At 37.1% G+C, this 16,700-nt stretch overlaps 1 protein-coding gene across 1 annotated transcript; it reads right to left on the bottom strand.

Moving 5' to 3' along the window:
• Positions 1-916: 916 nt before the first annotated feature.
• Positions 917-16,362, bottom strand: LOC113018680 (uncharacterized). The gene is made up of 18 exons (XM_026161984.2): positions 15,683-16,362; positions 15,079-15,139; positions 14,723-14,986; positions 14,417-14,623; positions 13,977-14,314; positions 13,439-13,500; positions 13,198-13,346; positions 12,764-13,101; positions 12,193-12,254; positions 11,926-12,074; positions 5,669-11,834; positions 4,005-4,069; positions 3,766-3,914; positions 3,474-3,661; positions 3,246-3,307; positions 2,904-3,091; positions 2,416-2,784; positions 917-2,325 (listed from the first exon to the last, which is right to left on the bottom strand). Exons 11-18 carry the CDS (start codon positions 6,941-6,943, stop codon positions 2,240-2,242), a joined length of 2,382 nt encoding a protein of 793 aa, XP_026017769.2. The 5' UTR covers positions 6,944-11,834; positions 11,926-12,074; positions 12,193-12,254; positions 12,764-13,101; positions 13,198-13,346; positions 13,439-13,500; positions 13,977-14,314; positions 14,417-14,623; positions 14,723-14,986; positions 15,079-15,139; positions 15,683-16,362; the 3' UTR covers positions 917-2,239.
• Positions 16,363-16,700: the final 338 nt, after the last annotated feature.

Here is a 16,700-nt window from a genome sequence, read left to right as displayed (position 1 = left end):
GCTGATCTGGGCGCATACACGCACCACCACCATTAGTTTTTACAATTACCGGGGCTGCGCGGCTTTTCGGCGACCGGGCAGATAAACAAAAAGGGGTGAGAGGTATAGTTTGAGCAGCGCAGAAGGTGGCCAACGTATTTTCCCACTTACCTTCCATAAAGCCTGTCGCGGAGACTCGCTATGATCGCCGAATTATACGGGGGTTATGCAAGCCGATGGTATGGGGTTCCGGGGTTTAAATAGTGGGTTCGCGCGCGCTTGAAGAGTCACGTGAACTGCATTATTCTTTTGGTTTGTTTGGTGTTATTGTGAAACACTGTAGGCTGCCGGGAAGTGGCCATAAATGTCTGTATATACATATATGTATTGTAGGACTACAGCAGGAAATAAGCTGAGGGGGAAAGACGGTTTGATAATAATAAAGAGATGACTATTACGCCTAGTGGGAGGGGCTATGGGGTATAAGAGAAGGCGGTCAGGGCCCACCTGTTGCTTTTGCTTTCTTTCCAGTGAGCTGTTACAGAGAGGGTAACATGCAGACTGTGTTTTGTATATAGATATTTGTTTGTGCTGACTTAAGTCAGTTCTATTTCTTTGTAAATAACTTTTTGTGCACCTGGGAGGCCGGCAAAATAAATAAATTATCCACACTGAATGCTTTCCGACTACGCCTGTATTTGTTCGGAGGAAGTTTAGGAGAAGGAGCCCGCGACATTGCACTTTAAAGATATTTGTCTGATTTAGCAATTTAAATATTGGTGGAAAACCTGTTTATCAATAAACAATGTTCAGTTCATTATGATGAGCCCTCATTATTGAATTGACATTTAGTATAGACAAGTGAACACACACATGTAAATTATATGCATTAACAGATCATTAAAAGAGCGACATTAAAAGCAGTCATACTATGTAAGTAAGTAGTAAGTAAGTAAAGTTTATTTATTAAGCGCTTTTCACAGACAGGCAGTCACAAAGTGCTGTACACAAATATTAAAATAAACAATACAATCAATAGACATTATACACAATGTAAAAGATCAAATGTAAAGAATGTAAAGAATATAAAATACATAGATCAGCAAAAGGCTTGTTTGAACATAAATGTTTTTAACTGCTTTTTAAAACAATCCACAGAGTCAAGCAAACATAATTGTAGCGGTAAACTATTCCACAGCCTTGGTGCAACAGACTGAAAGGCTCTGTCCCCTTTTGTCTTCATTCGTGTACGGGGAACAACCAACAGACTGAGTCTGTGAGCGGAGATGACGAGCAGCAGTGTATTTTTATTTTTATTTTACTTTATTTTTTTAAGAAGCTTGGATAAATAATCTGGGGCCTGGCCATTTAGTGCTCTGTATGTTAAAACAAGAATTTTAAAGCGAATTCTAAACTCTATTGGAAGCCAATGTAAAGAATATAAGACCGGAGTAATGTGAACACGCTTGATAGAACGAGTTTGTCTGGCTGCTGCGTTTTGTATTGCCTGGAGGCGAGAGAGAGATATCCAAGGTAGTAAACAGGGACTTACATTAATCTAAGCGTGATGACACAAATGCATGAATGAGTTTTTCCAGTTCAGCTGAATAGACCACATGTCGCAGTTTAAAGATGTTTCTTAAATGATAGAAACAGGAACGACACAAAGATTTTACATGGGAGTCAAGGCCCAGACAGGAGTCAAATATCACTATGCTATGATAACAACTTGTCAGACGTGAATTTACAAAGATAAGACCTCCATTGCTTTGGTGATTATTTTTCTATGAAGTGAGGAGCAGGAAATTTCATTTTTGTGTGCCGTAAGAGTCATCCCATGGTAGCTTTTAATACATCAGTTGGGGGAAAACTCTCCATTAATTTTAATATACTGTAACTAAGCATTTATGGTGAAAATAACGACGTTTTTGAATGCTGTCTAATTTAAATCATCTTTTGGTTCATCAAATGAGAGAAGGACTTTTATTAGTTAGAGTAACAACTGTCTGTTTCATAAGCATCACAGTTTACATTTTCCAAAACAAAGACGAACTGCACTTAAACATAGGTAATGGTAATTTTAAAATACGGGAATAAAAGACAGAAATGCCCCCCAGATATACCACTGTGTCTGTTAATGCAAGGCTAGATTTTCATGATGTTTCACGCAACAGTTAAGCCATTCAAGGATGCTGCATTTTTGATAACAATGGAATAAATGTAATTGTTTTCCTGCACTTGTATTTCAAATGTAAATTAGCTATTGATGGTTTGCAAATAGCCATGTCAACAACATGAGGCAGGAAGCAGTGTAGAGACTTGTCTTGTGGCTCAATCCTCCTGAAGCTGGAAATGAAGAGAAAAAGCAATGAGAAAATCTTAGCTGATTTAGCTGATTTAAATGTAACACTTATCATTTCAATTAGTCTATCTTACATGTGTTTCCAGATATACGTGCTTCAATAGTTGTTGTCGTTCTCACAGTGATTGTTGTTTCTGCAGTAGCTGCTGAAGAAGGAAGTCTTGCACTTTCCACTATTGTTGTTGTAGATGTGTATGACACCATGGTGGTTGCTGTAGGAACCTGTGCCATAGTAGCCACAAAAGTGGCTGGTTCAAGTACTGTTGTTGCTGAAGTATTAGTTGTAGCAGATTTCACGGTCACTGCAGTTGTTGTTTGAATAGTTTTTTCGGTTGTCGTAGAAATTATGGTCGTAGTTGTCACAGTTATTGATGCTGGTTTTGAAGGGGTAGCAGTTGATGTCATAGTGCAATTAGGAGTTGGTGTAGCAGGTGTAACACTGACTGGAACAATAAAATATTTATCAAAAATAGATTAATATATATCTATGTACAACCTAAACTATTATCTTTATCCTTCATGAATGTCAAAATAACTTTTGGTTACATTTTCAAATACTCACCAGAAGTTACTGATATAGTGTCAGGAACTATGGCAATACTGAAATTGCTGCTGGAACTGTTAATAGCCTTTTTCATAGTTTGAATAATAGTAGTATTATTTGGGACTTGTGCATTGGGTGCTGTTTGATTGAACACAAGCTCCACCTGTGTCTCAGTTCTATCCACTCGTGTTTGGACTCTAACAAGACTGTGCCATGAAACAAAGTGAGTCAGATGTTAGATAATGATTGCAGATTATTGAACGGTTTAACTATGGTGCATGGCACTTTTAACATTCAAAATTAAATTAAAATAATAATTTAGAGGAAAGTAACTTAATCACTGTTAAAAACATGTTTTACCTGAACCGAATGACAATGGCACGGATGAAGAAAATAAATTTTGATTTGTAGATTCTATCACACTGCAAAAAATTAACACAAAAAGAAAATTTAAACATGGTGAAACAACTTAAAAATTACATTGTCTAAAAATGCCTATTCAAATGAAATAAAATGTATGATTTCAGATTTGTTCTCTAGATAAAGTGTCAGTCATTAAAAGATATATTAAGTTGAAATATTACTCACCGTCTCTTCAACTCGTATTTTGCGATCTTGATATACACTGCTGGTGGGGTCTGTGAGTTCAGGTACATATGGTTCAAGGAACTGTAGAAACAGAAAAACTTGGACAGGTGCAGTCGGAGCTTTTGTAATTGTGATAGTTGTTGGAGTAGCTGTAGTCCCTGATGTTGTTGTGTTTGTTGTTGGGATCACTGTGGTAGATTTAAAATGAGGACAAAATGGACATAAAACATTTAACTAAGTCCTTCTAAAAACTTTGAGACTTTTTGATCAAACATCACAAAATGTTACTCACATGTGGCACTGACAGTGATGGAGGCCCTTTCGATGTCAAAGCCTGTCACGTTTGATGCTGTACTGATCAAAACATTTCTAATTTCAGTGTAATTTGGAGCAGATGAGTTTACAAACTTAAGTTCTATGGTGTTGATGACTGATCCTTGCCTGTAAATGCAGAGACAAAAAGGATAGTTTTGAATATTTAGGGCATTAGGTCAGTGCTCTTAACAGTATATGTCAAAATACTGAAATTACCTGAAGCTCACAACAGCCAAGGAGACAAAGGAAGAAGGGAACGAGTTTTTGTAAGCAGGTTCAATCTACAGACACAAAGCAGATTTTCTTAAAATCACATTTATCTGTTTGTGTACGTGATATATATTATATGTTAAAATACATTAACAGAAGATTATTTAAAGGAAAAAGCTGAGGTCTTGACCCTTACAGAGAGTAGCTCTGGTAGATCACAGAGCTAACACAGACAGAGACTGACAACCATTCACGCTCATATTCACAAATGTCATGGCAAAGACTGTCAATAAAGTTTTGTAATGTGTGTAGAATTTTGAGGTGAAAATGAATATAATCCATTTTGGAATAAGGCCGTAAAATGACAAATAAAATGGAACAAGTCAAGTGCTGTGAATCATTTCAAGATGCACAGTATGGGCAATTAAGAATCACCAGTTAATCTAATTGCACTAACATGTCTTTCTGTGGGAGGATGCCAGAGCACCTGGAGAAAACTCATGTTAAAATGGAGAAAACATGCAATTTCCACACAGAAAGACCCAAGATTCAAACTCAGGACCTTTTTGCCGTGAAATAACAGTGCTTACCACCAAGCGACCATTTTAAATTTAAGTAGTTAAATTACTGCGTGCAGTTTTGCAGTGATTCTTCCTTATTCGGTGAGATAAATTTAGTGTGTTTGGTGGAATAAGTGCTATAAACTCAGGTTCAATACATGAGGTGAAGATGCGAAAGACAGTAGACAGGTGAGTGAAAGAGAATCTGTATCTGGATTCATTAAACTTCATCACTGAAAATCTTTGTTCAAATATGAAGACATATTCAGTGAGAACAAGCCTTAAGGCCACTCTTAACAAAGTTTAAGAGCTTGTCTCCTTTGAGAGGAGAAAAAAAATCCAGCAATAATACTGACTTCAAGTAAAAAAGACTGTAGGTAAATGAGCTAAACACCGCTGGATGAATTATCCATCCCTGGATGTGTAAAGCTTGGCAAAAAGGTTTTCCAAGTTTTATAACCTTGGTAGCAAAAGTTCTCCTCTTGACTTGTTCCTGCTCTTAATCAGTCAAATTCTTGTACTTGTCTGAGTATTTAGGGTTTAAAAAAAATGTAAACTATATTCTTTAAACAGAATTCTTTCTTCTTTCTATTAGATAAGAACACGACTTTGCCTTCAACGTCAATGACAAATGCTTAGAAGTCCATTCTGCATTGTTCTTCCTTTAGTGAACCCTCATGAATTAGGGAATTTTGTTCAGTGTGAGCTGACAGTGAGAGCTGTGTTTGAAGTACTTAAAACACGTTTCTGCTGGAGCTGCATGTGCCTTTAAAAAATGCAGTGAACAATCAGTTCAAAAGCATATTGAAGTACTTTTAGCACCATATAGTGGCCTGATGCCTTGCATCAATTTGTCATGTAGCTGTAGTTTGAAATTCTAATTCATTCATTCATTCAGGACAGTTGTCCTGGCACTTAGTTCTCATGGGAATTTTTGCATTTTTTCCTAAGACTTTGCACTTATTCTATATAAATTAAGTTGTAATTTTTTACCACCTTCACGTGAAAAAAATGAGAAGAAATATGTATTTGAATATTTGCATTACCTTAATGATCAGATAAACTCTTGTACACTAACTTTATAGATTCTTGGGGAAAAGAAAGACTTACCTGCACCTTTATTGATGAAGATCGAGTTTGAAAAACTTCAGATGATGAATTCAACAAGTCTGCTGTAAAATTGCTTTGAATGGATCTGAAAACAACATATCTAATTGTCAGAGGTCCGGTGGTTGTGGCTGCAGATGTGGTTGTTTTTCCTGTTGTTGTGTTAGTTAGAGCAGGTGTGGGACTACTTAGAGCGGTTGTTGGAGGTGCTGTGGTATTTGTTGGAACTGCTGTGGTAGTTGTTGGAGCAGATGTTGTTGTGGGTACTACTATAGTAGTTGTAGCTGTGGTGGTAGTTGTGGGAGCAGATGTTGTTGTTGGTACTACTGTGGTAGTTGTAGCTGTGGCGGTAGTTGTGGGAGCGGATGTTGTTGTTGGAGCTGCTGTGGTAGTTGTTGGAGCAGATGTTGTTGTGGGCACTACTGTGGTAGTTGTAGCTGTGGCGGTAGTTGTGGAAGCGGATGTTGTTGTTGGAGCTGCTGTGGTAGTTGTGGGAGCAGACGTTGTTGTTGGTACTACTGTGGTAGTTGTAGCTGTGGCGGTAGTTGTGGGAGCGGATGTTGTTGTTGGAGCTGCTGTGGTAGTTGTTGGAGCAGATGTTGTTGTGGGCACTACTGTGGTAGTTTTAGCTGTGGCGGTAGTTGTGGGAGCGGATGTTGTTGTTGGAGCTGCTGTGGCAGTTGTTGGAGCAGTTGTTGTTGTGGGCACTACTGTGGTAGTTGTAGCTGTGGTGGTAGTTGTGGGAGCAGACGTTGTTGTTGGTACTACTGTGGTAGTTGTAGCTGTGGCGGTAGTTGTGGGAGCGGATGTTGTTGTTGGAGCTGCTGTGGCAGTTGTTGGAGCAGATGTTGTTGTGGGCACTACTGTGGTAGTTGTAGCTGTGGCGGTAGTTGTGGGAGCGGATGTTGTTGTTGGAGCTGCTGTGGTAGTTGTAGCTGTGACGGTAGTTGTGGGAGCGGATTTTGTTGTTGGAGCTGCTGTGTTAGTTGTTGGAGCAGATGTTGTTGTGGGCCCTACTGTGGTAGTTGTAGCTGTGGTGGTAGTTGTGGAAGGAGATGTTGTTGTTGGAGCTGCTGTGGTAGTTGTTGGAGCAGATGTTGTTGTGGGCACTACTGTGGTAGTTGTAGCTGTGGTGGTAGTTGTGGGAGCAGATGTTGTTGTTGGAGCTGCTGTTATAGTTGTTGTTGGTGCTGCAGTGATAGTTGAAGCTGTTGTTGTTGGAGCTTCTGTGGTTGTGGTTGCAGCTCCTGTAATTGTCATTGGCGTAAAAATGGACATTGTTCCTGTATAGGTGTTAGATGTAAATGAAAAATCACAGGAATATCACAGGAATGATTGTTGCTATGTTTGTATATGCCGCCATCTTACCCATTAAAATCAAGAACATAGATATAAACCATTTAACAATCATTCTGCTTTCCATTTAACCTGTAAAATTAAACAGTACATTTATTCACCATGTGAAAACAATTCAACACATCAAATTTTAATCTATAACTCACATAATGTATTTATTTAAATAAAATAAATACTAATAAACTGGCTGCTCATTTATTCTCAGGAGATCACATAAAATCCTTTTAACATGAAATCCTTGATCACAAAAACGAAGAACACAAAAACTTTCATGCTGGATTGCACATATATGAATATATATAAGTTGTATCATAGAAACATCAATATCAGTTGATAATCTCATGCAAAGAGAGCAAAATTTGGGAGTTTCTAGATTGCGGCCCAACTCTAAATAAGTAATTTTCTTAAATATGTGAAATAATAAGAAATTTACTTACCTGAAATGAGAATATATATTGAAAAGTTACTGATTCGCATCTGATGTTTATCTATGATATGTCTATATTGCAACCCTTTTACCTTATGCAACAGTCCACATGGATATGTTGAATCGAAAAGCTGAAGGACCTTAATGAAGAACAAATATACTGCCTGTCAATATATATTGGCTTTGTCCATTACCATACACCCTTCTTTTGTTCTATGAGTCAGTGGTGAACTTTGTATCACAAAAGAACTTCTTTGTTAGTGATAATAAATATAAATAATTCTAACCTTGAGCTGTTATTCAAAGTAGTTATTTGTAAGTCATGCAAATCTATTTAAATACTGAATCCATTTCGGGTCAACAGGTAGTGAAGCTTGCTAAAATTCAATTTCAATGTTGGATTACGTTTCAAGGAAGTTTGTTTCAATGAGCAATTTTAAAATACTGTGCAATTTAAATCTTTTGTTCATCACATAAGAAAAAGGACTGTAATATGTTAGAACTACAACTAACTGCTTCACCAGCATCACAATTTACATTTTACATTTTCAAAACAAAGGCAAACTGCATTGAACCATGTTTAATAGTAATATAAGCAGATGAACTCGTAATATTCATATAAGGAGCAGATATATGTGCTTCGATAGTTGTTGTCGTTCTCACAGTGATTGTTGTTTCTGCACTAGAAGAAGGAAGAAGGAAGTGTTGCATTTGTTGCATTTTCCACTATTGTTGTTGTAGGTGTGTATAACATCATGGTGGTTGCTGTAGAAGCTTGTGCCATAGTAGTCACAAAATTTGCCGGTTCAAGTACAGTTGTTGCTGAAGTATTAGTTGTAGCAGCAGGTGTCACAGTTACTGCAGTTGTTGTTTGAATAGTTTTTTCTGTTGTCATTGTATTGGCGGTCATAGCTCTCACAGTTACTGATGCTGGTTTTGAAGGGGCAGCAGTTGTTGTCATAGTGCAATTGGCAGTTGGTGTCAGTGACGTTGTTGTGACAGTGACTGGAACCACTTTTTCAAAAATGGATTAACATATATATTTGTGTACAGATGATGTTTTATTAGCTAATAATGTCTTGAACTACTAGAAACTACCACAACTTTGTTACTGTAAAATACATCACTAACACTTACAAATGGTGGAGTCATCAATTGTCATCTTAGAGTAAAGGTGTATGTGTGTGCACCTGAAAATGACGGTGGAAAGCCACAATAACCACACAATAACCACAAGAAGCTCCCCAGAAGCCAGGGGTAGACAGAGATGTATCCAGGACAACCAGGCCATTGGCAGCCCCCAAGAGTACTGAGGACCTAAGGCCAAACATCATGGCGATATCAATGGTAAACCTTATGATTTTGTTCATTCGTGGAGACTTAAGAAAACCACTTAAGAATGAGGTCAGTAGGCTTTGATCTGGTAAGAGGCATAAAGATTCAAAGTGATCCAAAGATCCAAAGTGCCATCCATCCATTTTTTGCCAGTTATCAGTGTTCGGGTGGCAGGACTAGCAGTCTGAGAAGAAAAGCTCAGATTTCCCTCACCCCAGCAACCTCTTCCAGCTTATCTGGGGTGGGGGGGGGACCCCAAAGATGTTCTTGTGAGTCCTGAATCTGCCTGGTGCCTTCTCTTGGTAGGACGTCCCCAGAAGACCTCACCTAGGAGGCATCCTAATCAGATGCCTGAACCACCTCATACGGCTCCTTTTGATGAGAGGAACAACCTCTCTAGTCTTAGGCCTTTTCGAATGGCCTAGGTCTTCACCACATCTCTTAGGGAGAGCTCAGCCATTAAAAGAAAGGAACTAATTTCTGCCACTTGTTTTTCCAATCTCATTCTTTTGGTCACCAACCAGCGCTCATCAGTATAGATGAAGGTAGGAACAGAGACTGACCACTAAATCATCAGCGTCACTTTTACATTCAGCTCTCTTTTCACCACAATAGATCAGTAGATCAAGAGTGATTCCATTCAATACAATTTTAATTCAAGCTTAAAGGAGCTTCATGTTGTAAGGCAGACCCTACAGTAATACAGCAAAAATTCCAACAATCAAACCCCCTGTGAGCAAGGTCTTGGTGGGAAGTGGGAAGCAAAAACCCTCTTTTAACAGGAAGAAACCTCCTCTACCATGACCAGTTGGGGGTGAGGGGAGTGACACAGAACAAAGACACACTGTGGTACAGAGCCAGAGGCTAATATTAACTAATGCAAAGAAATTAGATGCAAAGAGCTGTATAAATACATACCAAGTAAAAGAAGGAAAGTGCATCATGGGAAACCCAGCAGCCTAGGCCTATAGCATTGTAAATAATGGAAGGGTCCCCTGATCCAGCTGTAACAATGTGCTTTATCAAAAAGGAAAGTTTTAAGCCCAACCTTAAAAGTAGAGGGTGTCTCTCTCCCTCACTCTCTCTAATCCAAACTTGGGGTTAGTACCACAGAAGAGAGGCCGGGCTCTGCCTTCCATTCTAATTTTAAATAACTTACCACAAGTAAGCCAGCAGTCTGAGAGTGCTCTAATGGAGTGATATGGTACTATGAGGACTTTAAGATAATATAGCGAGTGATTATTTAAGATGTATGTGAGGAAAAAGAATTTTAAATTCATGTCTGGATTTAACAATGACCCAGTGAAAGAAGCCAGAATCAGTGAAATATGCTCTCTCTTTCTAGTCACTGTCAGTAGTCTCAATGCAGCATTTTGGACTAACTGAAGGTTTTTCAGGGAATCTTTTGAGTTATTCCTGTCCATGCTGTGTCCTGCATTTGGGTCCAATCCTACCTGCCACGGCACTTCACATGCAGGGATTTGCTCAAGTCTATTCTCTGGTGTTAAGTTTGTGGTGTTCCAGTAATTTATTTACTATTTTAGTTTGTTATTTATTTCCCTAATGAGTTCTCAGTGGGACTGAAGGATAATTAGAGTAATGAAACACAGTTTAGTCAGGGCCTTGTCTTTGTGCTATGTGTTTATGAAGGTGTCTGTTTGTTACCTTTGTGTGTTCCCATGCCATTTGGGTTCCTTGTTGTTTTTGCCTCAAGGACTTCATACTGCTGGTACTACTTGTCTCCCACCATTAAAAAGTACACTTTAAGTTTATCTGCATGTTTAATTTTTAAATCATATTGATCTCTTCAGTGGTCTTTCATGCCATTTCTTGACTTTTCTTTAGTTTGATCATGATTTAGATGTCCCATTTCTCTCTTAAAAAATGGGAAAAAATATATATACATATCATCATAAAATGAAAATGACTGTTTCTGACCCCCTCGCTGTAGAGCGAAGTTCTCTGTTCTCAGTTACTAATCTTCCCTTTTTTGCTTTTTTACAACATACCTCTGCAGTTCACTTGATATCATGAGTGGTCTTCTTGCCCCATCCAAAAAAAGATAGCCTTGTGTTTGTGCTTGTTTTTGCTCTACAGTTGCCCTTAACTAAGCGATTTAAGGCAACTAATAGAAGGCCCTGAAGTCAATAATCAATAGTAATCTACAAAGCAGCATTACATGTCTGAATACTTTTGGGTGTATGTTTTATCTTTATCATCCTGAACAACACTGACAGTACTGAGTAGAGTTTAAATAAAGAGAAACAGAGCTCAATTCTCTGTATAAATCTTCAATTTGTTTAATGCAACCAGTTTCAGTATATCATGACAGATTTTTTCTTTAGAAGGAAAAAGGAATTATTACATTGATGTAGTCTATACATTTTGGGGGTTTTTTATTCCTAATTTGCGTAACCTACTTGTATTTTTTATTATTACTATGCTGTATTATAATTATACAAAATAAATGCAAAGTTGCACACACTATCACACGATTTAAACATATGAAACATGATTGGGTAATCATACAGGGCGTTATTCACATAGCTTATGTTTCAGGAATGCCACAGTCAGTCAAACTGTCCATTTGATGGAGGAGCAGTGCGGTGACGAGGAGTGTGACGATTACATATCACAAATTCTTCTCCCGATTTCATAGGGTATTACTCATTAATGACACACGTTACACACATTACCCTTTCAGTGGATAAAGTTATTCCCATCATAGATGGGATTCCATCTCCTACTTAAATATGCAATCATGATGAAGTAGATGCATTTTTAAAAATATGCTTCATTATTATTGTGTGTGTTACCCAATTTAGTATCTAATTCTTGCGAAGCCATTCTTTGCACTTTACCAGAAGGTCCTCTTGGATTTTCAATGTGAACAACGTCCCTTTTTCATAGCCAATCACAGCAGACATTTCCAAAAGGAATTCCACAAGAGCATCAGGACATGTTATTGGTGGCCTGACATGAGCCATGACAGCAGCACCATACAGGATGCAGTGAGTAGACTGCTCTTGTGGATCACTCCGCTATTTACCTCTGTAAATGGGAAGGGGGAGAAAAGTCTTTAACAAATGGTTCTAAGATATTGCAATTCCTTTTTAATATGATTGCATTAAAAATTGCTTACTTGTGCCATTGACAACAACACTGGTAGGGTCAATGTTGAAGGCTGTTATGTTTGAGGCAGCATTGATTAAAACAATTCCAATGTCAGTTATATTAGGGACCCCTGAAGATGGAAATCCAATGTTCATTTCATTGATAATTGATCCACTTCTGCAAAATGAATAAATAAAAATATTGTGTTATTTTCATAATTGTATTAATATTATTATTGTTGTTGTTATTATTGTTGCATTTGTAAATTTCCATCCGTATATAAAACAGGAATTACCTGAATAAAGTCACTGTCAGTGACCGGAATGAGTTCAATCGTTGTATATAAAACGGTGTAAGCTGCAAAAACACAAAATATTCTCTGAATACATGTGCTATATTGTTAGGTTTTGCATTTATTTATTTTCCAAAACAAACACTGAATTATAATGCAATATGTAACTTTATGCAATAATATATAATTTTATCAACTGTTCATACAATTTCCATTTCGTTGGTCACATATTGAATCCATTTCCCTTTTCATTTTACTGATAAAAGCAGACAGGACTTGTCAGAAGCACTCACATTTTTTAACATAGAAAATTAAATTTGTTTGCACATTTGTTTTTACTGTGAAGATCATGCAAATTTTTCTAATTTTCACTATCCAATCAGGTTCCAAACTATGATGGGAAATTTACTACACTTGTATTTCAAAAGAAAATTCTAAATATTTGTAAAGAAGATGAAAAATACAAAGAAATCTATCATTATGCACATATACTGCAATACTATAATAGCTCGTGTTTTCTTTTTTTTAATAATATGCATATGTTTGGGTATGACATTTTAAGATGGATACTTACTGTTGTTTCTATGAGCATGCTTCGATTTCTAAATGCTGTAGATGTAGAATTCGCCAAGTCTTGTGTGAATGTTTCATTTGAGGTGAATGTAAGCTTTACTTCTGTTACTGGCTCAGCTGTTGTAATTGTTACAGGTGTAGTGGTTGTAGGAGTCGTTGTGGTTGTGGTTGTGTTTGTAGTATTCATTGTCGTTGCAGTGTTTACAGGTGTAGTTGAAGCTGTTGTAGGCACCGCAGATGTATTTGTAATAGGTGTGGTGTTTGTAACATTTGCTGTGATTGCATTTGTAACTGCAGTCATCATTGGTGTTGTAGCGCTCACAGTTGTAGTTGAAGCTACTGTTAAATGCCAAGAAAAGAAAACAAGCCGATGGTTTAACAAAAAGTTTTAAGATATTGTGAGTTTAAAGTATAATAACATGAAATATTGCTTACCTATTTCACGGACAACCACAGAGTTTGTGGTAATGTTGAAGGCTGTTATATTTGAGGCTGAATTGATCAAAACATTTGCAATATCAGTTGTATTCGGCACAGCTGAAGATCCAAACTCAATCCTTATGTCACTGATAATTGATCCACTCCTGCAAAATGAATAACCAAAAATATTGTTTTATTTTCATTACTGTATGACACATACTGTTAAAAATTAATCTGTATATAAAAAGGGAATTACCTGAATGAAGTCACTCTCAGTGACCGGAATGATTTAAATGTTGCCTTGTAAAAAGGTGTAAGCTGCAGAAAAACAAAATAATCTCGGAATATATGTGCTATATTTTTAGGGTTTGTGCTTCTTTATTTTCCAAAGCAAACATTGCATTTACGCTGCAATAAGTCATTTGCCAAGTTTGTTTACAATTCATAGAATTTCAGTTTCTTTGGTTACATATTGAATCTGTTTCTTTTTTAACTAAATATTTTTAATCTTTGAAAAAACTCAACAACACAGAAATGCTAATAAAAGCATACCAATTTGCAGGACTTTTCAAAAGCATTCAAATTTAAAACATGATCCAGTAATACAAAGTTATATGTGCATGCACATTTGTTTATACTGCTGTAATCATGTGAATAATTCCAATTGTCTCTTGCTTACTCTATGCAATCATATAGAGGTACATGTAATGTCACACTAAAATTACTTTTTTTTTAAAGTTATGTGTGTATGTGCATGCATATGTTTGGGTATGAAACTTCAAAAGGATACTTACAGCTGTCTCTACAAGCGTGCTTCGACTTGCAAATTGTGGAGAGTTAGAATCCGCCAAGGCTGGTGTGAAGTTTTCATTTGAGGTGAATGTCAACAATAGTCCTGTTACTGGTTCAGCTGTTGTAGTTGTTACAGGTGTGGTGGTTGTAGGAGTCGTTGTGTTTGTGTTTGTAGGTGCAGTCATCATTGGTGTTGCAGTGTTTACAGGTGTAGTTGAAGCTGTTGTAGGCACCGCAGATGTGTTTGTTATAGGTGTGATGTTTGTAACATTTGCTGTGATTGTGTTTGTAACTGTAGTCATCATTGGTGTTGTAGCACTCACAGTTGTGTTTGAAACCACTGTAAGTGCCAAAAAAACAACAACAAAAAAACAAGCCTATTTGAACAAACAGTGTTAAGGTATTGTGACTTTCAAGAACAATAACATGAAATATTGCTTACTGATTAAAGGTGTGGTTGTTGTAGGAGTCGTTGTGTTTGTAGGTGCAGTCATCATTGGTGTTGCAGTGTTTACAGGTGTAGTTGAAACTGTTGTAGGCACCGCAGATGTGTTTGTTGTAGGTGTGGTGTTTGTAACATTTGCTGTGACTGTGTTTGTAACTGTAGTCATCATTGGTGTTGTAGCGCTCACAGTTGTGTTTGAAACCACTGTAAATGCCAAAAAAAGAAAAAGAAAACAAGCCTGTTTGAACAAACAGTGTTAAGATATTGTGACTTTCAAGAACAATAACATGAAATATTGCTTACTGATTACAGGTGTGGTGGTTGTAGGAGTCGTTGTGTTTGTAGGTGCAGTCATCATTGGTGTTGCAGTGTTTACAGGTGTAGTTGAAACTGTTGTAGGCACCGCAGATGTGTTTGTTGTAGGTGTGGTGTTTGTAACATTTGCTGTGTTTGTGTTTGTAGATGCAGTCATCATTGGTGTTGTAGTGCTAGTAGTCGAATTTCCAGATGTTGTTGGAACTCCAGTTGTTGTGGCAGTAACTGCTGTGCTCACAAGCTTTATTACCACTGTATGCAAAAATCACAACAATAAAGGCTTTTTATAAAGCTTTCTTTTGTATTTGTATTTTATTTTATTTTTTAATAAAGGAGTAACTTACCTATAAATGTCAATAAAGCTTTAAAGATTTGTTTGTTACCCATTGTGGCTGGCTCTTGAACCTGTAGTATTTGACAGTACAAGTATTTACACAGCAATAAACAACAACAAAACAACAAACATATTAATGTACTTTCAAATCTATAGATATATTTATATTAGTTTTAAGCACATGTTAACCTTTTCCTTATTTAGGCTATTTGCAATTCAGTTTGCTTTTCGAAAATCAAAACTAATTTGTGCTGCTGTTTTGGACTATGTTGGTCAATGCTAAAAAGAAAGAATTAACATCACCAAAACCCTCAACTGCTATCATTAACTATAACACTACACTTATTTGCCCTGATTATGAAATCTAATCCTGTTACTGATAATTATTCACTTTTAAAATACTATTAAAGATACTGGTTCTGTTTTTCTGTAGCATGACTAGAACAAAAAAAAAAACTAAACAATTTCTTAAACTGCATTTCATAAAAAAGAAAAGAAAAGAAAAAATCATGAGCAAAAATAACATAAATAAATAGCAATAATCTGTTTTATAGATACAATTAGAAACACTTGAACTCCCTGTATATGGACTATATATGAAGCAATGCACTTACCCTGAGCAATGGTCTAATGTGAAAGCAACTGCTTCGGGTGACTGCTCCCTGTTCTTGTATGATGCCACTAATTTATTCAGGTTTTATATCTGTTCCTCTGAGCTTATGACACGTCAGTGAAATATGAAACAAAAGCATTTACTTCCTGAATAACTGATTCATTGCCAATCCAGAGTTCTGTGGTTCATTCCTTTCACATGACTTAACCAGATGTCATTAGCTTAGCGGTTGAACAGGCAGGGCTGCAATTCTTCAAACTCAATCTGTTAGAGCAGGTTCTGCTCTTTGATTGTGTGATTTTCTTTTTCACACAGACGAGTGTAAACATCTATCATAAATTGAATTTTGATTTGAAATCCACTATGGGAGCAAAGCTGCAAAACTTGTTACTCCTTCCATTACATTCATGTGGTTCTGCTACGCCCACTGTCTACTGACATTCACATCAAACCTGGTCTTTTCTTTTTCTTTGTTTCCTTTGGGTTTTTCCTTCTTTGCTCCTTGTTTACTGTGCATTAGTTTTGTTTTGTTTTTTGTCTTGTAGTATTTTATTATTTCAGTGGTGGGTGTGCCATTTACTTTAAAAAGATGACGCCACATGTGGAAAACTAATGCCACGTGTGGCGATGTGGAGACTACACTTTAGATGTTCCATTTGTTTGTGAATCAAACAAATGTATATTGTGTACTCCAAACATGCCTGACATTTACCTGCATACTATTTGGTACTGCACCTCAGTTAGACACTTTTGAAGTCAAATTACAGGTCGCCTTTCACACTTTTTGAGCTGCTGGATGCCAGTGTACCTGTAACTCTATATCTCAGTCAGCTTATCATCTGTGCAAGGTCTACCTACTTATTTTCTCTGTACAGCTCTTACTATTCCTAAGAATGTCACCTGTTATGGTCCGTGGGAGTGGCAGGGTTTTTCCACTGTGTGTCATGTCTCCTCCTCTGTGCAGAGCTGTCCTTGTTCTCTCTCGTGAGCTGCACCTGGAGCTGATTAACGCAGCAGCA

This window comes from Astatotilapia calliptera, chromosome 3 (assembly GCF_964374335.1).
Source record: "Astatotilapia calliptera chromosome 3, fAstCal68.1, whole genome shotgun sequence".
In the NCBI taxonomy this organism is placed as follows: Eukaryota; Metazoa; Chordata; class Actinopteri; order Cichliformes; family Cichlidae; genus Astatotilapia; species Astatotilapia calliptera.
The sequence above is the reverse complement of the archived record's forward strand: the minus strand, read 5'-3'. Positions and strand labels throughout refer to the sequence as shown.

Bases quoted from the DNA above. Each gene is read 5' to 3' on its own strand.
- LOC113018680 (XM_026161984.2), bottom strand. From the start codon at position 6,943: ATGTCCATTTTTACGCCAATGACAATTACAGGAGCTGCAACCACAACC. The intron at 3,308-3,473 runs GTGAGTAATATT...AATTTTTTGCAG, and splicing joins AAATACGAGTTGAAGAGACG to TGTGATAGAATCTACAAATC. The intron at 2,326-2,415 runs GTAAGATAGACT...CTTCATTTCCAG, and splicing joins ACGTATATCTGGAAACACAT to CTTCAGGAGGATTGAGCCAC.